Here is a 23,796-nt window from a genome sequence, read left to right as displayed (position 1 = left end):
AGCACAGGGCCCAGAACACTACCAGAACACTACACAGATCCTCATTTCGATGAGGTCATTAATGAAGACCAGAAATAGCACAGGGCCCAGAACACTACACAGATCCTTAACATCCAACAACTAATGGGACGCAAACGGGGCGCCCAGTTTAGCGGTACACACATTGATGAATCACCCTGCCTGTGAAACACCGACATGACAGGTTATAGCTGGGTCGGGATTCAAACCCAGGCTGGACAGTTTAGAGTCAAGTGTGCGTACCTCCAGTCTAGGCCATCCTGCCAACTTGTATGCTGCATACAGGTGAAATATAAAGCGCGAGATATTTTTATATATACTGTATATTTAAAAAAAAATTGGTGTGGTTTTTGGTGGGCTGGCACGGATTAATAGCATTTCAATGCATTTTAATGGGGAAATTTAATTTGAGAAACGAGCAAATTGAGTTACGAGCTCGGTCACAGAACGAATTAAACTCGTAAGTCAAGGTTTCACTGTATGTATGTATGTATGTATGTATGTATGTATGTATGTATGTATGTATGTATATATGTATGTATGTATATATATATATATGTATTTGCAATTGTTTTGTCTTGATCGGCGGGGATAATAATCGGCGGGGATAATAATCAACGAACATAACAGCGTGACGAGCGCTGTCCCGATCTCCTGTGGACCGAAGTCCCCCCGCCGATCGCACCGCACCCCCTGGTTTTGGTTTGCACTGGTGGGAACGATGGTCTGTGTGGCAGACAGGCTGTTGGTTCCTTGCGGGTTATGCGGTATTTACCGTGTGAGACATAATTCGTGGCTGGTGCTCACCATTAAAGCTAGGAGGTGCCTTGATCATCTTAATAGGCGATTTTGGTCCTCATTGGTTAGATTTTTTGCAGTATGCCATCCTGACGAGGGTCAATAAGCCCGAAATCTGGATTGGCGGCTCTGCTTTATGTTTAACCAATGGTGACCAATGAATAAATCTCTGTCTGTTGACAGAGTGGCCGGGCCGAGGCCTCCAGAAGACCCTTTGGGTCGGAGGTGACGCTTTGGTCTAGGACTTCGGTCCACAGGAGATCGGGACAGCGCTCGTCACGCTGTTATGTTCGTTGATTATATATATATATATATATAGATAGATAGATAGATATATATATATATATATATATATATATATATATATATATATATATATATACACACAGACTTGGCATTTAATATGGAATTTTTTTTTTTTCTTGACTTGGGTTTACTTTCTTAACTCAGTATATCAATCTGGTGAGTTTCTTTTACACTTCGGTGATTTGTTTGTTAAAAGAACCATGTCACTGATTGTCTGTCGCAGCAAGAAGTCAACAACAGGATTATATCACAGGTGGCTTGGCAAAATGTACGGACAGGTGCATTTGATGATTGGCTTCACAGTCGGATATACAAGGGTTGTTGCGTTCTGTATTAGTGGAAAACAACTGCTGCATGTCTCCAAAAGTTATTGCCCTTCCTCTGGAGATGGTCCGTCAACTCGACAATGCTGTTTGTCATGGAGTGGTGGCTTTACGAAATTACGGCATGAAACAGCGTGCTATTGCTCGGCAGTATGGCATCACTCAAGATCAGGTGTCAAAGATCCTGAAACGAAATGCTCAGAGGGGTGTCCCTACTCCAATACCGAGGCCAGGACGTCCCCGCAGAACCACAAGGAGGGATGATCGCCAGCTGCACCGGTTAGTCCGCAATGGCCGTACCAAGTCAGCTAATCGGCTTAGGGCTTAGTGGCAGCAACTGACAAATGTGCCTGTATCCAGAAGGCTAGTCAACCAACGACTGGTTCAAGCAGGCTATCGTGCCAGGCGTCCCCTGAGAAAGCCACGCCTGACCAGACAACACCGCCTGCACCGATTTCAGTGGGCCAGAGAGCGCCATCAATGGCAGCCAGGACACTGGAATCACGTGACCTTCAGTGACGAGTCTAGATTTCTGGTCTATCGTCAGGATGGCCGCGTCCGAGTGCGCAGACAAGTGCATGAAGCCTACAACAAAGATTGTATAGTGCCAAGAGCCCAAGCTGGAGGTGGTGGGGTGACCGTTTGGGCTGCTTTTCATGCAGGGGGCAAAACTGACCTGGTTGTTCTGAATGGAAACCTGAACCAGTTCAAGTACAGGGCCATTCTGGAAGAAACATTGCTTCCATTTGCTCGTGCAACCTTTTGAGGAAACTTTGTCTTCCAAGATGACAATGCACGGCCTCATCGTGCTCGCATAATCCAACACTTTCTTGCTGACCGTGGTGTAGAGCATATGGAGTGGCCTGCCATGTCCCCGGATATGAATCCGATAGAGAACTTGTGGGCAGAATTAACGCGTCAAATCGACCACATGGACCAGCGGCTGACCTCTGTGCGTGAATTGCAGCAGGCTATTGTCACTGCATGGCAAGCGATTCCTGTCCAAACCTTGGCAAATCTCGTGAACAGCATGCCTCAACGTGTACGTGCTCTCCTGAATGCTCATGGGGGTTACACGAAGTACTGAACTGTAATTTTACTGTCGGTAATCCCAGTCGTAATTTAACTTTTGTTTTTGTTAAAAAAAAATTTGGCTAATGTGCAAAATAAAGAGATACTTCTGGAAAACGCACAGAAGTTTAACACAGTACTGTCCGTGAATTGAGTTCGATATCAGTTTACATCACTTTCAAGGATCAATTTATTTGTTTCGAAATGTCAAATGTGGTTTTTTGTTTCTTTTAAAGGTTACCTTAACAAAATCTGGAATAATTTCAACATAATTCCAATGAACTTTTGGTTCTAAGTCATCTTGAAAAGTAAGTTCACCCCCCAAAAAAAAATGTTCCATATTAAATGCCAAGTCTGTATATACTATACTGCAATTAAAGTGGTGATGTCCTAATTCAAGGGAGATAAACCGGCCTTTTATTACCTCCTGAAAGTGACACTATTCACATACCAGACCTGGTTTTATCAAAAAATCACATTCCAGAAAATTGCATTTTAAAAAGATGACACCAATAGTGCTCTACATTGGGTGTAATATGAGTTTCTTGTAACAAAATCAAATCTACCTTTTTTGTGGAACACATTTTCCATTTGAACCAGGCGGAAGTGACTAGCACATCCACTGTTCACATTTAAGGTTGTGAGAGCAATTGTTTTCATTCTCTGTGGATGGATTCAGCCTGTGGCTGAGAACACTTCATACCTGCGCATGTAATGAATTTCCTTGGATTGTGGTACTGCAACCTTGTCAGGTCAAAATCTTGAGGCTTTTTAATTATAAACTTTGCGGGATAGATAAATGATACCAAATCGGAAAAATGTTCTTTATTAAATCACTATATTACGATGTCTATAAGTTTGGATAAATAAAAAGAAGAAGTTGGGGGGATATCCGTGAATGACCTGTCAACGTTTGCAACAGCTCAGCCACCTCCACACCATCATCAGACTCCGACAGGTTGTATCAGGATAATATCAGGACACTTGGATCCGACATCTGACATATCTGACAGGATAATATCACACTTGGATCTTGGAGATTACTCTCCACCACATACATATTGTTATGAATTTTGGGTAGGGGGATATATAGATCCAGGTAGATCTGCGTAGGTATAATTCTCCGGCTGTCGTGATAGGGAAACCTCACCTGTAATAAGTTTGTTTCGGCAGTTTGTCGGATTAAGCGTATACCTGTGATCATACAAGGATGATTGTGTGATAAATAGTTGTAGGGATTATGCTATTTCCACCGTATGTCAAACCTGTGAGCTATCCATTGTCACGTATGGCAACGCACTAGACACGGAGTTCAGGAGTCCAGCCCCATTAGCGCACACATTAATAAATACTCCCCCCCTCACAATGACTGACCGGAAAAACAAACAGGAAGCAGCCGCGCACAACGCCGGCATGAAGACAGACATCGCACAGGCAACAGAAGACAGACATTCTATATACTGTATATAGAATATAATGTAAAAAAAATAAAAAACAGGCAATTTCACTTACATTTTCGGATTCATCGTTCAATTCTATATAAGTGAGTGTATTTTGAGGCATGTGTGACTTCAAATAAAATTGTAAGCCAGGAAAAACGTTCGTTTCATTCCTTAGGGAACATGTAAAACATGATACAACATGTAAAACTGGCCCAAACGTGAAAACAAAACTCGCTCATTTTAAGTCGTACAAGCTAATGCGACCACTCATTCTTCTGGGAAGAATCCCGTGCACATGCTTGTCACACTTATAAGTCACCTAAGACTTTTGAAGTTCATCAAATACTGACACTGCGATTGACATTTGCTGAGATAAATGTTGATATCTCTTCTGAGGTTAAAAAAAAAAACATTTTTAAAGCATTATACGTATCAAACGATACATTTTATGAAATGGGGAAACCTAATACATACTTTGGTGGTTTTAAAATGACAGAATATGTCTTTATTAGAAAAAGAAAAAAAAGAACCTTGAAGACGACGCTGCTAAAAAAAAACTACACCGCTCTAACACATAACTACGAGTTTAAACTACATTTACAACAAATATGAAAACTATTTTCATATCACAATGTTAAATATAGAATAAATAGAAGATAATGTTAAAAAAAATGAGCCCTATCTTCCAATGGTAAAAAATCCTTCAAAAAATTCATGGATCCGGAATAATTTCCTGAGCTTCACCAAAAACTAGTCAATTCTTCCTTATCCCAAGGGCAATCATCCCACCAACTTTCATCCAAATCCGTTCAGAACTTTTCCAGATATCTTGTTCACAAACACAGGAACACACACACACACACACACACACACACACACACACACACACACACACACACACACACACACACACACACACACACACACACACGATCGAATGCATTACTCCCTGGCCTCAGTAATAAGTGAGGTAACAGAAGCATCTTGCTGATGGATTTGCTATCACATGTAACAAACAACACCCCCCATGATCAATGCATGCATATAAACATCATTGTCTGGCATGTCTCAGAGGCTTATTCAAGAACTACAAAACGTTGCGCAGCATCAAAGCTAAAACGACTGTGAAGTCATCCCAAATTGATTATGGGGATGAAATGGAGCCAGCGTGCAGACACACAATAAAAATTCTTCGACACTAAAAAAGAACAGGTTTTGTGAACTCTAGGCCTTGGCAACAGTCAATGGAACGTGAACAATTTCTCACAATAGAGGGGATTGCCACAAGAACGGAAATGACACAACACATAACAAAGTTCAACTGCTTGGTCATGGTTTTCGGCAAAAGCTGCAAACTTCCTCCAGCACGTACACAGACATCGATCCCTCTCGGACATCTCTTTGAAACTGCTTTTTGTTTAACCACGATTAACCACGAAGTCAGATTGAGGTTGGACCATTTGGCATTCGGCTCAGTGCACAGCTCATGATGATTGGATTCCAGATTAAAACCCCACAGTGTTAACTTGGCCAGTTTACCAATTTTGTTTAAATGAAAACAGTTAAGCTTATGGAAGAGCAAGGTGACAGAGGGTAAAAAGACAACATAGTGACAATGGAGCTACATGCAGACACAAGTAAAAAAAAAAAGGGGGAATTATGGGAAAAAAATACCCAGGAAGAGAGGAAAGACTGAAGGGGATGAGAAATAGTAAAACTACAAGAAAATGATTGGGTTGGGAATTAGTGGAGGTAGAAGAGTGTATAAATGAAGGATGACATGAGAGGGTGGTACGCTGACCAGCATCTCACGTCATTCCTGCTTGAAGAATGAGAAGAAAGAATGGGATTCAAAAGCCTGAGGAAGACAGTTGCATAAAAGTGAGAAAAGCAGAAAAAAAATAATAATAATAAGGTCAACAGCAATCCTTACATTTGCCACAAACACAAATGTCCCTTTACTTCACGTGAAAGAACAATGATAGCTCCTGATGTCCACACCCATCATGTGCAATATGAACAAACCCATCAACAAGCCTTCGACCACAGTAGAATAATTATAAACCTTGAAATACTAAAAAAAATAGTGATAATAAAATAAAACCAGACCCTTTTCCGAAGGAAGGGGTTCAGTTTGGCATTTTAATATGAAAAAGGCAAAGCCTAGAAATGAACGAAAACCATTAAAATTACCATTTAGAAACCATTAGAATGATTACCCTTTATAATCACCCTTTAGTACCACCTAGAATTACACTTTAGAACCATCTAGAATTACACTTGAGAACCATCTAGAATTACACTTTAGAACCATCTAAAATTACACTTTAGAACCATCTAGAATTACACTTCAGAATCATCTAGAATTACACTTTAGAACCATCTAGAATTACACTTCAGAATCATCTAGAATTACACTTTAGAACCATCTAGAATTACACTTCAGAATCATCTAGCATTACACTTTAGAACCATCTAGAATTACACTTTAGAACCATCTAGAATTACACTTGAGAACCATATAAAATTACACTTTAGAACCATCTAGAATTACACTTCAGAATCATCTAGAATTACACTTTAGAACCATCTAGAATTACACTTTAGAACCATCTAGAATTACACTTCAGAATCATCTAGCATTACACTTTAGAACCATCTAGAATTACACTTTAGAACCATCTAGAATTACACTTGACAACCATCTAGATTACACTTTAGAACCATCTAGAATTACACTTTAGAACCATCTAGAATTACACTTTAGAACCATCTAGAATTACACTTGAGAACCATCTAGCATTACACTTTAGAACCATCTAGAATTACACTTTAGAACCATCTAGAATTACACTTTAGAACCCTTTAGAACAATATACAATTACACTTTAGAACCCTTTATAATCACCCTTTAGAACAATATAGAATTACACTTTAGAACCCTTTATAATCACCCTTTAGAACAATATACAATTACACTTTAGAACCCTTTATAATCACCCTTTAGAACAATATACAATTACACTTTAGAACCCTTTATAATCACCCTTTAGAACAATATACAATTACACTTTAGAACCCTTTATAATCACCCTTTAGAACAATATACAATTACACTTTAGAACCCTTTAGAACAATATACAATTACACTTTAGAAACCTTTATAATCACCCTTTAGAACAATACACAATTACACTTTAGAACCCTTTATAATCACCCTTTAGAACAATATACAATTACACTTTGGAACCCTTTATAATCACCCTTTAGAACAATATAGAATTACACTTTAGAACCCTTTATAATCACCCTTTAGAACAATATAGAATTACACTTTAGAACCCTTTAGAACAATATAGAATTACACTTTAGAACCCTTTATTATAATCACCCTTTAGAACAATATAGAATTACACTTTAGAACCCTTTATAATCACCCTTTAGATTTAGAACAATATAGAATTACACTTTAGAACCCTTTATAATCACCCTTTAGAACAATATAGAATTACACTTTAGAACCCTTTATAATCACCCTTTAGAACAATATAGAATTACACCTTAGAACCCTTTATAATCACCCTTTAGAACAATATACAATTGCACTTTAGAAACCTTTATAATCACCCTTTAGAACAATACACAATTACACCTTAGAACCCTTTATAATCACCCTTTAGAACAATATACAATTACACTTTAGAAACCTTTATAATCACCCTTTAGAACAATACACAATTACACCTTAGAACCCTTTATAATCACCCTTTAGAACAATATACAATTACACTTTAGAAACCTTTATAATCACCCTTTAGAACAATATACAATTACACTTTAGAAACCTTTATAATCACCCTTTAGAACAATATACAATTACACTTTGGAACCCTTTATAATCACCCTTTAGAACAATATAGAATTACACTTTAGAACCCTTTATAATCACCCTTTAGAACAATATAGAATTACACTTTAGAACCCTTTAGAACAATATAGAATTACACTTTAGAACCCTTTATTATAATCACCCTTTAGAACAATATAGAATTACACTTTAGAACCCTTTATAATCACCCTTTAGATTTAGAACAATATAGAATTACACTTTAGAACCCTTTATAATCACCCTTTAGAACAATATAGAATTACACTTTAGAACCCTTCAGAACAATATACAATTACACCTTAGAACCCTTTAGAACAATATAGAATTACACTTTAGAACCCTTTATAATCACCCTTTAGAACAATATAGAATTACACTTTGGAACCCTTTAGAACAATATAGAATTACACTTTAGAACCCTTTATAATCACCCTTTAGAACAATATAGAATTACACTTTAGAACCCTTCAGAACAATATACAATTACACTTTGGAACCCTTTATAATCACCCTTTAGAACAATATAGAATTACACCTTAGAACCCTTTATAATCACCCTTTAGAACAATATACAATTACACTTTAGAAACCTTTATAATCACCCTTTAGAACAATATACAATTACACCTTAGAACCCTTTATAATCACCCTTTAGAACAATATACAATTACACTTTAGAACCCTTTATAATCACCCTTTAGAACAATACACAATTACACCTTAGAACCCTTTATAATCACCCTTTAGAACAATATACAATTACACTTTAGAAACCTTTATAATCACCCTTTAGAACAATACACAATTACACCTTAGAACCCTTTAGAACAATATACAATTACACTTTAGAACCCTTTATAATCACCCTTTAGAACAATATACAATTACACTTTAGAAACCTTTATAATCACCCTTTAGAACAATATACAATTACACTTTAGAAACCTTTATAATCACCCTTTAGAACAATATACAATTACACTTTGGAACCCTTTATAATCACCCTTTAGAACAATATAGAATTACACTTTAGAACCCTATATAATCACCCTTTAGAACAATATAGAATTACACTTTAGAAACCTTTATAATCACCCTTTAGAACAATATACAATTACACTTTAGAACCCTTTATAATCACCCTTTAGAACAATATACAATTACACTTTAGAAACCTTTATAATCACCCTTTAGAACAATATACAATTACACTTTAGAAACCTTTATAATCACCCTTTAGAACAATATACAATTACACTTTGGAACCCTTTATAATCACCCTTTAGAACAATATACAATTACACTTTGGAACCCTTTATAATCACCCTTTAGAACAACATAGAATTACACTTTAGAACCCTTTAGAACAATATAGAATTACACTTTAGAACCCTTTATAATCACCCTTTAGATTTAGAACAATATAGAATTACACTTTAGAACCCTTTATAATCACCCTTTAGAACAATATAGAATTACACTTTAGAACCCTTCAGAACAATATACAATTACACCTTAGAACCCTTTAGAACAATATAGAATTACACTTTAGAACCCTTTATAATCACCCTTTAGAACAATATAGAATTACACTTTAGAACCCTTCAGAACAATATAGAATTACACTTTAGAACCCTTTATAATCACCCTTTAGAACAATATAGAATTACACTTTAGAACCCTTTATAATCACCCTTTAAAACAATATACAATTACACTTTAGAACCCTTTATAATCACCCTTTAGAACAATATAGAATTACACTTTAGAACCCTTTATAATCACCCTTTAGATTTAGAACAATATAGAATTACACTTTAGAACCCTTTATAATCATCCTTTAGAACAATATAGAATTACACTTTAGAACCCTTTATAATCACCCTTTAGAACAATATAGAATTACACTTTAGAACCCTTTATAATCACCCTTTAGATTTAGAACAATATAGAATTACACTTTAGAACCCTTTATAATCACCCTTTAGAACAATATAGAATTACACTTTAGAACCCTTTAGAACAATATAGAATTACACTTTAGAACCCTTCAGAACAATATACAATTACACCTTAGAACCCTTTAGAACAATATAGAATTACACTTTAGAACCCTTTATAATCACCCTTCAGAACAATATACAATTACACTTTAGAACCCTTTATAATCACCCTTTAGAACAATATAGAATTACACTTTAGAACCCTTTATAATCACCCTTTAGATTTAGAACAATATAGAATTACACTTTAGAACCCTTTATAATCACCCTTTAGAACAATATAGAATTACACTTTAGAACCCTTCAGAACAATATACAATTACACCTTAGAACCCTTTAGAACAATATAGAATTACACTTTAGAACCCTTTATAATCACCCTTTACACGAGCAAACGTTACACGATCTGCGAACGACAGTATCGCGAGCCTCCAGACAGTGGAGCTTTAGTGGAGTTACTACTGTCTGGAAATCTTAGGTGGGCAACAGATCGCACTCCTGAAGTTTGTGAGGAGAGTGATGGAAGTGTGATTCGAGTAAAAAATAATTATCTACTCAATACTGAGAATGTTTGTGATGCAAATCGCTAATTCACTATAATTTTGTATAGTCTGAGTGCATGCGTAATTGTGATTGTCATACAGCAATTTTGTATATATGACAAATACACTATGGCATAGACTACATTATAGCCAGAAAATGTTGCCAAGTGTACGGTATTGTTGGACATAATATTAATCATTTCTTTACTACCGGAGTTCAGATGAGACCGCTCCAAGATTTCCAGAGCGAAAATGTAAACGCGCATGAATCTGTGGCCCAGTTCTCCAGAGACTGATAATACAAGTTCATGTATACATTTATTTCTGGGGCCCAGTTCTCCCAGAGACTGATAATACAAGTTCATGTGTACATTTATTTCTGGGGCCCAGTTCTCCCAGACTGATAATACAAGTTCATGTGTACATTTATTTCTGGGGCCCAGTTCTCCCAGAGACTGATAATACAAGTTCATGTGTACATTTATTTCTGGGGCCCAGTTCTCCCAGAGACTGATAATACAAGTTCATGTGTACATTTATTTCTGGGGCCCAGTTCTCCCAGAGACTGATAATACAAGTTCATGTGTACATTTATTTCTGGGGCCCAGTTCTCCCAGAGACTGATAATACAAGTTCATGTGTCCATTTATTTCTGGGGCCCAGTTCTGCCGGAAGCCAAATTTTACCAGATGCAGAGTTTCTTGCGAGCTCCTCAAATTTGGCAAGACTTGCCCGTGGTTTGGGCGCCATGATGGATTGAACATGCATGGGATTGGCCCATTCTGTTTCTGAAAACCCACAGACCAGTCCTTATTATTGCCAACAGGTATTGTATGGAAAGTATGATCAATTTTTAAAATGCAAAGTCTTGGGCCGAATCACGCCCTCCTGTGTTGAGTTTCCTTGTTATTCTTCGTTACCGTTTCGCTTCCATTCTACTTGTAAAGACTGACACAGACTGATAGACCTGTAGTGACGTGTACCGATATGCAAGGTATCACTCTAATCAATTGGCGGTGCTACATCATGAGCTTTCCCTCACCGAAGGATTCCATGCGCAGTATCACTACTTCCGAGTTCCGATCATGTCTAATAAATAAATAAATACCCACTCATGATGTGGCACTCACATTCCTGAAAAATGATGGTCTCCGTCTCCCGCATTAATTAATTGGCTCTGCCCTGCTAACCATCAGGTAGAAGGTAGATTGCAGTCAGGAAGAGGTAAATTAAACAAAAATGAATCTTCCTACCCCAAATACAAAATGACGCCGACATCATGCGCACAAATTATACCAAAACATCACCCACAGACGAGGATGGCCTCAATGTGATACTCGGGTTTTTTAAGACTGAGGTTTACGGTCATAAGTAAATGAAAGCAGAGCGAGCGACGTATGTTTCACCCTTATGTGCTCGTCAGGGTGGGATACTGTAAAATGGTTTTTGTGGCTATGGTAGGTACTAGGTATGATGAACAAATTTCATGTGACTGTGGTAAGCTTACAAATTGTATATGCACCTGTATCATGAACAATTTTTTTCAAAACTGTGATTTCTTCGACTCTCATAGTATCTCGTTCACAGAGCGTTTAACTCACCTTTTAGTGTTTTCATAGAATTTGGATATATGGGAAATGCAAAATTAACAATTCCAAACTTTTTCAGATATTACATTTAAATTGAAACGAGAGACGTCGTCACAAAAAGTCTACTGTACAAAGTAAAATACCCCTCCAAACTCGAACATAATTTCCTGAATTACAACCAGTTAGCTCCTGAACATGTTACATCATGATAAACCAAGGTGTGGCGAGATTTGAAACACGTCAGAGATTGCGGAATGAAATACACATACTGTAAATACTACCAGTAGCACAAGTGCACCAAAATTTCAACCACATTGTTAAAGTACTTGTGTTCCATTGTCTATACCACTTAAAGGTGCAATTAGCATCATGCTAAGATGTCTTCCAAAAACAAAAACCCCAAAAACTCAAATGCCGAAGACGGATTGAAAATTTGAGCGTTTACAATGCCATTCAAGTTGGAACTTCGTATCAAGCAATTGATGTTATTTTATTCAATAATGAACTCAAATAACTTTTAAGTCGCTCGTCTTGCAAGTGCAGGAAATGGAAGTGGTAGAGACGAAGGTAGGAATAGGTAAAGTGGTGACACACTAAACAGCATCAAGGTGAGTCATTTAGCCTGTTACAGCACATTACCAACATCACTACCTTACACCAGCAGGAAAAAACAAACATTTTGGGGGAAAAAACCCCACAAGATTCCAGCATCAACAAACTCTTAGGACTGAAACACATCACCCACCCTATAACATATCTATATGTGTGTGCGTGCCTCTTTCTCTCTCTCCGAGGGTAAAGCCCAAAACGTCAGTACCATGTGATTCTTCAGGATAACTCCAATCATTTTAGTCGTACATTTACATAATCTTATCCACCAACACCACAGACTGCTAGTTTTGTGCTGGAATTAGCCTGTACATAAGAACCGAGACATATCATTTGCATCAACGACGACAACCTTACCTGCAAAACACTAGACACCAAATCCAGATCATCGGGGGTCACCAACTCATCATCTGCTTGTGCAGACATAAGCAAGTCACAGCTGAGATCTTGTTTATCCAAGCCAGTTGTAGACAATTCCTTGTTACAGGTCGTTTCATGTTGCAAGCTTGTCTTGTCCATTACATCGCTGGTACATCTGCTCTGTGGTAACACAATTTTGCCAGTGGCATCTACTGCTGTCCGGGGTGGGTCTCGAGACGGAACCATGACGACGGACGCATTGGGTGACTGCAGACCGTGGCTCGACGACAGAGTCGTCGCTGCGGGAGTCGCTTGCAGGTCTGTCGCCGAAGGAAGGTCGGGCACCTTGAGGACCAACACGCTGGAAGCTGGTGACGGGGGCCAGAGTAAAGGATTCTGGGACTGGATGAGCGACGGAGAGAAGGGAGACTGCCCAATGAGCAAGGAAGACTGTGGAAGCACCAACACAGGATTTTGGGAAGGTGATGGTGGAGGTGGCTGAATGTGTGCACTCATCTGTGGTGGAGGAGGAATGCAGTTCAAGAGACCCATGGCGTGTGCAACGCAGAGTCCCGAAACCTTTTTCCTGCGCAAAAAGTTCAAATGCGAAAAGTTTTTGCCACATTTCAGCTGCTTTGCCTTCATACAACCCCAGCCCTGAGTCTTGTCGAGCTTGGACAGGGGCAGTTTTGAAGTCTTGGCATCGGCAAACTGAGCGATCTGATAGCCTGTCACTTTGCCTGCAGAGTCAGCCACCTGTCCAGTCAGCATCGCGACCAACGCTTCTATTTTTTCTGGTGTGCCAAGTCAGAAGTTGAATCACCAGCCAGGGTATCAATTATTTACTCCTCAAACGCCCATGAAATCAATCTCTTTGCCTGCGATGCTGATCCAGTCGACGAGCTGCAAGGACACAGGAACACAAAATGACATGAGGCAAGAAAAAGAAATCAGATAAATAAGGAAATGCTATCACGATGACACACAGCTTGGTAACACGTACCAAACGGCATGCGAGTGGTGTGATTGACCAACAGTCACAGTACATCTTGACAGTTCAAAGGATAGCTACACAAATGGCTACAACAGCACATTTAAAGAATCCAATTTGAAGGGTTAAAATATCTATATTCACCCACTGGTCTCACCTCAGCTTCACCATCCCTCCAACTACTGACATCCCCACATTCACTACCACCCAATGAACAATAGTGGAACGTTAGATCGCCGACTTGTCAACTGGAAACTTCAACAAGAGGGCTTGATATTTGGCTAAGACAAATACCGACGGTTTAACGACGGCGACGCGATGCAGTCACTCGTCTCCATTCAACAAAGGAGCTCTTCGCAGAGCCCTCTCCCCTCCCACCACCTCCCACAATCCTCACTCAAATGAGTTTCACCGCATATCTCAACCAAAGGGCAAACCAGAGCATAAAGAATAAGAAATATATATATATATATATATATTACGTTTTTGTGCCAATTAAAACAAGAACAGTGCTCCCACACACAGCAAGCATAAAGATAGCCGTCACGATGAACTAGGCCCAGGAATGTATGGCCTCTCGGCTAGAAGGCTAGAGCGTAAAAAAGAGCATAATCATTCAGCAGGCGCCGTCAAGACAGACCGTAGGCTTTGCGGCCTAGTCAGGAGAAAACCCAGTGGCGATGGAATGTGGCAACCAGACAATGGAATCGAATAAAGACCAAAAGGACGATAAGAATGGTTCAAAGCAAAAAAGAATCAACGAAGTAAAGAATCAATTTCACGCTTTACCGAGAGAACATTAAAGGAAGACATTCGGAGAGTCTGAAGAGCGAACAACGGGCGAGGGAAGCACACCTTTGGTCATATCCCCGAGGAGGGGGGGGGGGGGGGCAGGAGCGGGGGTAGTTTGAGGTAAAAGGAAACAAAAACACACAAAAAAAAAGATCCACAATGTTTGGGTACACCACAGACGTTAGTCCTACGAGTACGATGGTACCCGACACAGACCCTCCTTGTATACAGGATCCGCACGCATGGCAAGCAAGGTAGAGTGGATGATTCTCCAGGATGTCTGAAACGTACAGAAACAGGTAGAGGAGTGTGCACAAGGTGGAAACATTAGTAATACAACGGAAAATGATTGACGAAAGGAAAAAAGGCAACAAATAAAAAGGATAAACGGGAATATGAGCAAATGGAATGACCAACATAAGAGAAGGAACGTAGGAACATACAATGGTGTACACACAAAGACAAATGCGTACAAAGTGCGGTCCAAATGTGCACACCGTTTAAAGGTAGCCAATGAGGAAGCTACACCGGGCACCAAAACGCACAGCGAGCGATCACGCCCGAAACAGCAAAACATCCCTGTGGAGACACCATGTGGTCTCCAATGCGACAGAATGGAACGTCCGGGCACAATGGTCCAAAGTTCACTGGAATTTGAAACCATTATCGAATGTGAGCTGTTTAAAATCACGGTTGAGGAATCGAGGTCAGGAGGCAGAGTACACAACCGCGAAACCAAAAACACCAACTTCTGTCACCAAGACCACCTTCCCTCATACCTAATCTACGACCAAGGCTACCTTCCCTCACACCCTCCCTCTCCCCCCTCCCAAACCACCCCTTCTCATACCAACCACACCCCCCCCCCTCCTCCTCCCAATACCACCCTCTCTCACACCCACAGTCCCCCACCCCATCCCTCCCTCCTCCCAAAACCACCTTCCTCACACCCAACTCCCCCTTCCCAATACCACCTTCCCTAATACCTATCCACCCACCCTCCCAAGACCACCTACCCTCATACCTACCCACCCATCCTCCCAAGAACACCTACCCTCACACCCAACCCCCCCCTTCCCAATACCACTTTCCCTCATACCTATCCACCCACCCTCCCAAGACCACCTACCCTCACACCCAACCCCCCTCCCTCCTTCCCAAAACCACCTGCCCTCACACCTACTGCACCTCCTCACAAGACCATCTCCCCTCACATCACCACCTCCTCCAATAACCATCTCCACCAAGAACACCTTGCTTCCCATGGTCCTTCAACCACCTCCTCCCCTTGCCCAGCACAACCACATGTTCCACAGATTATATACTCCATTTCCTCCCAAACGGCTTCAACAAACCACCGAAAGATAATGTGCGAGGGTCGTGTACCAACAAACCAAGAATGATGTTTAAACTGTATTGGCAATAGGTACACAAAGCGTTCACAGGTGTGGACTCATTAATCCCGAGGAAACTTCAATAGTTTGGTGAGAAAGAAGAAGAAGTTTGACAAATACATCTATCTATAATTCCAGTAATCTCTGTGTGTTTGTTTGTTTGTACGTTTGTACGTTTGTTTGTCTGTGACCGCTGTTTCTCGACAACCACGGGTCCGATATACTTGAAACTTGCCAGGTATATTGCTGGGGACCCGAGGATGTGCCTTTTCAAGGTTTCATATTAATCGGACAATTACTTACCGAGCTATGTCCAAAAAACGATTCAACCAATCAGAGAGCAGCGAGCTATCGCGTGTGCCGAACGTGGCGGACACACTCTGCCTCGGATGGCACATTTGAGAGCGTATTCATTTATTTCCCGTCGGCAAACTATGTTGGCGCTATGTTGGCGTTAAACGATGTTTTAAAACGAATTAATGGTGTCCATGCTTTGGCGTTGGCGTTGGCGTTGCGAATGGACCAAAACATTTCATGGACCAAACCATTTCATGTAAATAGAGGGGGGGATATAATTTTAGATATAGATATAGTACGGGCATGCCCTAGTCTTTTAAAATAATGTTATTACAGTACAGATCAACAGTAGATAAACAAATAATAACGTTCCTCCTCAACCACCCGAGGTACTTGTACACATTCGCCCGAGCCCCCATCCTTGTCCCCACCCCCCACCGTATTTGAACACATTCACCTGAGGGCTCCACACAAAGTGATGATTCTTTCACGGATAGCCGGCTTATTCTTCGAAGGATAGTTGGCTTATTCTTCCACGGATAGTTGGCTTATTCTTCCACGGATAGTTGGTATATTCTTCCACGGATAGTTGGCTTATTCTTCCACGTATAGTTGGCTTATTCTTCCACGGATAGTTGGCTTATTCTTCCACGGATATACGGCTTATTCTTCCACGGATAGTTGGCTTATTCTTCCACGGATAGTTGGCTTATTCTTCCACGGATAGTCGGCTTATTCTTCCACGGATAGTCGGCTTATTCTTCCACGGATAGTCGGCTTATTCTTCCACGGATAGTTGGCTTATTCTTCCACGGATAGTTGTTGGCTTATTCTTCCACGGATATGCGGCTTATTCTTCCATGGATAGTTGGCTTATTCTTCCACGGATAGTTGGCTTATTCTTCCACGGATAGTTGACTTATTCTTCCACGGATATGCGGCTTATTCTTCCACTGATAGTTGGCTTATTCTTCCACAGATATGCGGCTTATTCTTCCACGGATAGTTGGCTTATTCTTCCACAGATGTGGCTTATTCTTCCACAGATATGCGGCTTATTCTTCCACGGATAGTTGGCTTATTCTTCCACGGATAGTTGGCTTATTCTTCCACGGATATGCGGCTTATTCTTCCACGGATAGTTGGCTTATTCTTCCACGGATATGTGGCTTATTCTTCCACGGATATGCGGCTTATTCTTCCATGGATATGCGGCTTATTCTTCCATGGATAGTTGGCTTATTCTTCCACGGATAGGGGTGCCAAGGAAGAACAGATATGTGGCTTATTCTTCCATGGATATGCGGCTTATTCTTCCACGGATAGTTGGCTTATTCTTCCACGGATATGCGGCTTATTCTTCCACGGATATGCGGCTTATTCTTCCACGGATATGCGGCTTATTCTTCCACGGATATGCGGCTTATTATTCCACGGATAGTTGGCTTATTCTTCCACGGATAGGGGTGCCAAGGAAGAACAGATATGTGGCTTATTCTTCCACGGATATGTGGCTTATTCTTCCACGGATATGTGACCAATTCTTCCACGGATATGTGGCTTATTCTTCCACGGATATGTGGCTTATTCTTCCACGGATATGTGGCTTATTCTTCCACTGATATGTGGCTTATTCTTCCACGGACATGCGGCTTATTCTTCCATGGATATGCGGCTTATTCTTCCACAGATAGTTGGCTTATTCTTCCACAGATAGGGGTGCCAAGGAAGAACAGATATGCGGCTTATTCTTCCATGGATATGCGGCTTATTCTTCCACGGATAGGGGTGCCAAGGAAGAACAGATATGTGGCTTATTCTTCCATGGATATGTGGCTTATGCTTCCACGGATAGTCGGCTTATTCTTCCACGGATATGTGGCTTATTCTTCCACGGATAGTCGGCTTATTCTTCCACGGATAGGGGTGCCAAGGAAGAACAGATATGTGGCTTATTCTTCCATGGATAGGGGTGCCAAGGAAGAACAGATATGCGGCTTATTCTTCCACGGATAGCCGGTTTATTCTTCCATGGATAGGGGTGCCAAGGAAGAACAGATATGCGGCTTATTCTTCCACAGATAGCCGGCTTATTATTCCACGGATAGTTGGCTTATTCTTCCACGGATAGTCGGCTTATTCTTCCACGGATAGGGGTGCCAAGGAAGAACGGATATGCGGCTTATTCTTCCATGGATAGGGGTGCCAAGGAAGAACAGATATGCGGCTTATTCTTCCACGGATAGCCGGTTTATTCTTCCATGGATAGGGGTGCCAAGGAAGAACAGATATGCGGCTTATTCTTCCACAGATAGCCGGCTTATTATTCCACGGATAGTTGGCTTATTCTTCCACGGATAGTCGGCTTATTCTTCCACGGATAGGGGTGCCAAGGAAGAACGGATATGCGGCTTATTCTTCCACGGATATGTGGCTTATTCTTCCACGGATAGCCGGCTTATTCTTCCACGGATTGTCGGCTTATTCTTCCATGGATAGGGGTGCCAAGGAAGAACGGATATGCGGCTTATTCTTCCACGGATAGCCGGCTTATTCCTCCACGGCTAATGAATGAGTCACACCGCTTCAAGCCGCTTTCAGCACAAGCACATTGTTGGAATGCGCGTCCACACAAAGCTGCGTCGAACAGAGAGAGATCCGTGCAAGCAGGAGTCGACCCACGACCCGACTCGGTGCTGCACGAGTGTGCGTGACGTCACGGGCGCGCGTCACGTCACGGGCCTGGCCCGACCTGCCTGTGCATCACTGGAGAGAACAAACACCTTCGCGGCCATTCAACAATTAAATCACGAGCCACAAAGACCTTCAAGGAAAGGAACCGAGTGGTGACCTCAGGACGTACACGTTGGTTTTGTCTTGGGTCGCCGCAGTTTTCCCACTTTTCCCCCATTCCACACGACTGACACCGCAATGGAACTTCGGGCCTGCCCACAACTCGTCCCCAAGCACGGTGTTATCAAACAGGGAGACCCTTGCCTCCATATAGTTAGGTCAGGCCCCAGCACGTATCATTCGCCACCAAAAGAGTTTGCACAATGGTCCACTCGAGGAACACATCCACATCCCTAACCTGGTAACCAGGTGTGTACACTCTCGAACCACCACAGTGTGTCACTAAGCCACGTGGGTTCGAATCTACAGTCGAACCACCACCGTGTGTCACTAAGCTATGTGGGTTTGAATCTACAGTCGAACCACCACAGTGCGTCACTAAGCGACGTGGGTTCGAATCTACAGTCGAACCACCACAGTGCGTCACGAAGCTATGTGGGTTTTAATCTACAGTCGAACCACCACAGTGCGTCACTAAGCCACGTGGGTTCGAATCTACAGTCGAACCACCACCGTGTGTCACTAAGCGACGTGGGTTCGAATCTACAGTCGAACCACCACAGTGCGTCACTAAGCGACGTGGGTTCGAATCTACAGTCGAACCACCACCGTGTGTCACTAAGCGACGTGGGTTCGAATCTACAGTCGAACCACCACCGTGTGTCACTAAGCTATGTGGGTTTGAATCTACAGTCGAACCACCACAGTGCGTCACTAAGCGACGTGGGTTCGAATCTACAGTCGAACCACCACAGTGCGTCACGAAGCTATGTGGGTTTTAATCTACAGTCGAACCACCACAGTGCGTCACTAAGCCACGTGGGTTCGAATCTACAGTCGAACCACCACCGTGTGTCACTAAGCGACGTGGGTTCGAATCTACAGTCGAACCACCACCGTGTGTCACTAAGCCACGTGGGTTCGAATCTACAGTCGAACCACCACCGTGTGTCACTAAGCGACGTGGGTTCGAATCTACAGTCGAACCACCACCGTGTGTCACTAAGCGACGTGGGTTCGAATCTACAGTCGAACCAACAATGCGTCACGAAGCTATGTGGGTTTGAATCGACAGTCGTACCACCACAGTACGTCACTAAGCCACGTGGGTTTGAATCGACAGTCGAACCACCACAGTACGTCACTAAGCCATGTGGGTTCGAATCTACAGTCGAACCACCACAGTGCGTCACCAAGCGACTTGGGTTCAAATCTACAGTCGACCTACCACAGTGGGTCACTAAGCGACGTGGGTTCGAATATACAGTTCAACCACCACAGTATGTCTCTAAGCGACGTGGGTTCGAATCTACAGTCGAACCACCACAGTACGTCTCTGAGCAACGTAGGTTCGAATCTACAGTCGAACCACCACAGTACGTCACTAAGCTATGTGGGTTCGAATGTACAGTCGAACCACCACAGTGCGTCACAAAACAACGTGGGTTCGAATCTACGGTTGAACCACCACAGTATGTCTCAAAGCGACGTGGGTTCGAATCTACAGTCGAACCACCACAGTACGTCTCTGAGCGACATGGGTTCGAATCTACGACATCACGTCTAGTCATGACCTCAATGAAAGTGCGATACACATTGAGCTTCAACAACAGGCGGAATAAGTCAAAGGTTCGCGGAGCCTTTAGAAATGACCGACACCGATGCCTCCGCCTTAAATGGGGTCACAGAGGAGCGGCTCGATGAGGAACACGGGAAGACGTCTCGGTGAGGGACACGGGGAGCGGCTCGATGAGGTACATGGGAGGCCGTCTCGGTGAGGGACACAGAGGTGCGGCTCGATGAGACACATGGAAGAGCGGCTCAATGAGGCACACGTGGAACACCTCGGTGAGGACACATGGGGACAAGGCTCGATGAGACACCGGGGGGACGGCTCGATGAGGGCCACAGGGGAACGGCTCGATGAGAGACACGGGGAGCCGTCTAGGTGAGGTACAAGAGGTAACGTCTCGGTGAGGCACACGGAGGAACGTCTCGATGAGGGATACGGGGAACATGTCGATGAGGGACAGGGAGGCGAGGCTCAATGAGGGGCACAGAGGCGAGGCTAAATGAGGGACACGGAGGCGAGGCTAAATGAGGCACACGGAGGCTAGGCTAAATGGACACAGGGGCACATCTAGGTGAAGGACACGGGGAAACGTCTCGGTGAGGGACACGGGGACACGTCTCGGTGAGGACCAAGGAGGTACGGCTCGATGAGGCCCAAGGAGGTGCGGCTCGTTGAGGGACACGGAGGAGCTGTTCGTTCGTTGAGGGACACGGAGGAGCGGCTCTATGAGGCGCATGGGGAACATCACGGTGAGGGACACGGGGACAAGGCTCGAGGGACATGGGGACTATGTGAGGGACATGGGGAGGAGGCTCAATGAGGAACACGGAGGAGCAGCTCGATGAGGCACACAGGGGAACGGCTCGATGAGACACAGGGGTGCGGCTCAATGAGGAACACGGAGGAGCAGCTCGATGAGGGACACGGGGACGTCTCGGTGAGGGACACTGAGGTGAGGGTCAGAGGGACACAGGGGACCATCTAGGTGAGGAACATGGAGAAACGTCTCGGTGAGGGATACAGGGAGAGGCTCGATGAGAAACACGGGGTAGAGGCTCGATGAGGGACACGGAGGACCGGCTCGATGAGGAGCACAGAGGACCGGCTCGATGAGGGGCACAGAGGAACGTCTCGATGAGGCACACAGAGGCACGTCTCGATGAGGGACACGGGGAAGAGGCTCGATGAGGCACACGGGAAACGTCTCGATGAGGCACACGGAGGTACTGCTCGATGAGGGACACGGAGGTACTGCTCGATGAGGGACACGGAGGTACTGCTCGATGAGGGACACGGAGGTACTGCTCGATGAGGGACACAGGGATAATAAGTACCGCGATTAGGACGAACGTAACGTGCAGGAGTACCGATAATATCGATCGTTGAATCAATAGGGCGAATGAGGAAGACGATGATGTTGGAAACGAGATGACCGCGGATACCCGATCGCGTCTCACCGCTCGAGGGTTGAGCAGGCAGTCTCTCTCGGTTAGCCGTGTTGGCATGGACCGACCGTCCAGTCCCCTCGGAGCAAGGTTGCCGTCACGTCAGACGCGCCTGAAGAACGCGCCGACCCAGAGGTTCGGCGAGAGGCCTTCACGTAAATGCGCACATTGATGAAATAAGGGAAAGAAGAACGCACTTGGGTGGCGAGCAGGCGCGAAAGAAAGAACAAGGACTGAGGTGAGGTGGGAGGGACGGCGGGGGGAGGAACCCTGCGGGTGGGGTGGAAAGGAAGGGCGGAGAAAGGCTCCGCCTATGAGACGTCCCCATAGGGCGAGCTTTGGATTACGTCACAATGCAGCTTTGGATCACGCCCCCACTTTGTTTGAACCGAAGTTTCTCATCTTTCTCTCTGATTATAATTTGTCAGGGATTTCCCGGAGGGAGGGTGTGTGCTTGCGCAGCTGGAATGGAAGAATGATCGAGTCATGGTGCACGTCGTGCGTGGTGACGATCACAGAAACAACCAATGTTCTGTAAAAGTGAATGATTGACACAATTGCTGACAATGAGTAGTTGGAACAGGACTTTCTGACCGTACCGAGCAAACAGCTTGGTCGTCTTACTAAACGAACAGGAGACATGTACTCGGTACTCGGTACTCGGTGCTCGGTACTCGGTACTCGGTGCTCGGTGCTCGGTACTCGGTACTCGGTACTCGAACGTGCGACTTCGTGGCAAGACGTTCTTCATTTATTATTTATTATTCCTTCCCTTCCCTCCGACCCCACGGAACTCCCGGCAAATGCTTTGTTTGCATAAACCTTCGTCATCTTATCAGCGTCAAACATCCGTGCGTGAGCAACGCTCTAAAAGCAATTACATCCTCACGGGTCCATCCAAGTGCGGTCACCGTCACCATGGTTACCCGAAGGTGAGACCCGTAAATTCCTCGGAGATTATTCCGTTCCGGGGACCGAGTCGTCATCGCCGAAGTTCACGTAGTCGGTGGTTTCGAGCCGAGAGTGAAAGTCGCATTCGACCAGGAAACCAGGGAATGCCGGAGTCTGGAGCTGCGCGCGCACAGGTAACCCGGGACGCGGCTCGGGGCGTTCCCACGTCCGCTCGGGTCTCGCAGAGCCAGGAGGACAATGGCCGTCTGTTCGTGGAGCCGCGTTTGCCGCTGTCACTTATCGAGACGTTTCGCGAAAACAACGAGCGGATCCAAGACCGAAAGTCGGTGTGTTCCCGGTGACCCCTGGTGGTAAAAACGGGAAGCTTGCAATCCAAACTTTTTCCCGCTTTGTGAAGATCAGAGCATGTCACCTGCCGTGGGAACTGAAGGTATAAACGAACGTTTCGATCATTAGCCCCTCGTCAGTGCAAAGCGTCTTAACACAACAACCCCACAACCCTAATTAATGCTTGGAACGCAAGCACAATGGATAACACGGATGCATGCCTTGTTTTACGTTATCCAGCTTGTTAACTCCGTGTTAATGT

At 43.3% G+C, this 23,796-nt stretch overlaps 1 protein-coding gene across 3 annotated transcripts in view; it reads right to left on the bottom strand.

Moving 5' to 3' along the window:
* The window catches only part of TIPARP (TCDD inducible poly(ADP-ribose) polymerase), a 127,224-nt gene extending 104,680 nt beyond the window's left edge, over positions 1–22,544 (bottom strand). The window contains exons 1-2 of one of the 3 annotated variants that reach the window (XM_068119000.2): positions 22,308–22,544; positions 12,948–13,853 (exon numbers count right to left, since the gene is read on the bottom strand). In XM_068119000.2, coding sequence (XP_067975101.1) covers positions 12,948–13,721 — 774 coding nt within the window. In that variant the 5' untranslated portion in view covers positions 13,722–13,853; positions 22,308–22,544. Of the gene's footprint in view, positions 1–12,947; positions 13,854–22,217; positions 22,282–22,307 lie in introns of those variants that run through there. The other 2 variants (XM_068119003.2, XM_068119002.2) reach the window with 2 other exon arrangements.
* Between the last annotated feature and the right edge of the window lie 1,252 nt (positions 22,545–23,796).

Source organism: Myxine glutinosa, chromosome 6 (assembly GCF_964187855.1).
Source record: "Myxine glutinosa chromosome 6, kmMyxGlut1.1, whole genome shotgun sequence".
Classification (NCBI taxonomy): domain Eukaryota; kingdom Metazoa; phylum Chordata; class Myxini; order Myxiniformes; family Myxinidae; genus Myxine; species Myxine glutinosa.
Note: the sequence above shows the minus strand (reverse complement) of the source record. Positions and strands in the feature narration are given on the sequence as shown.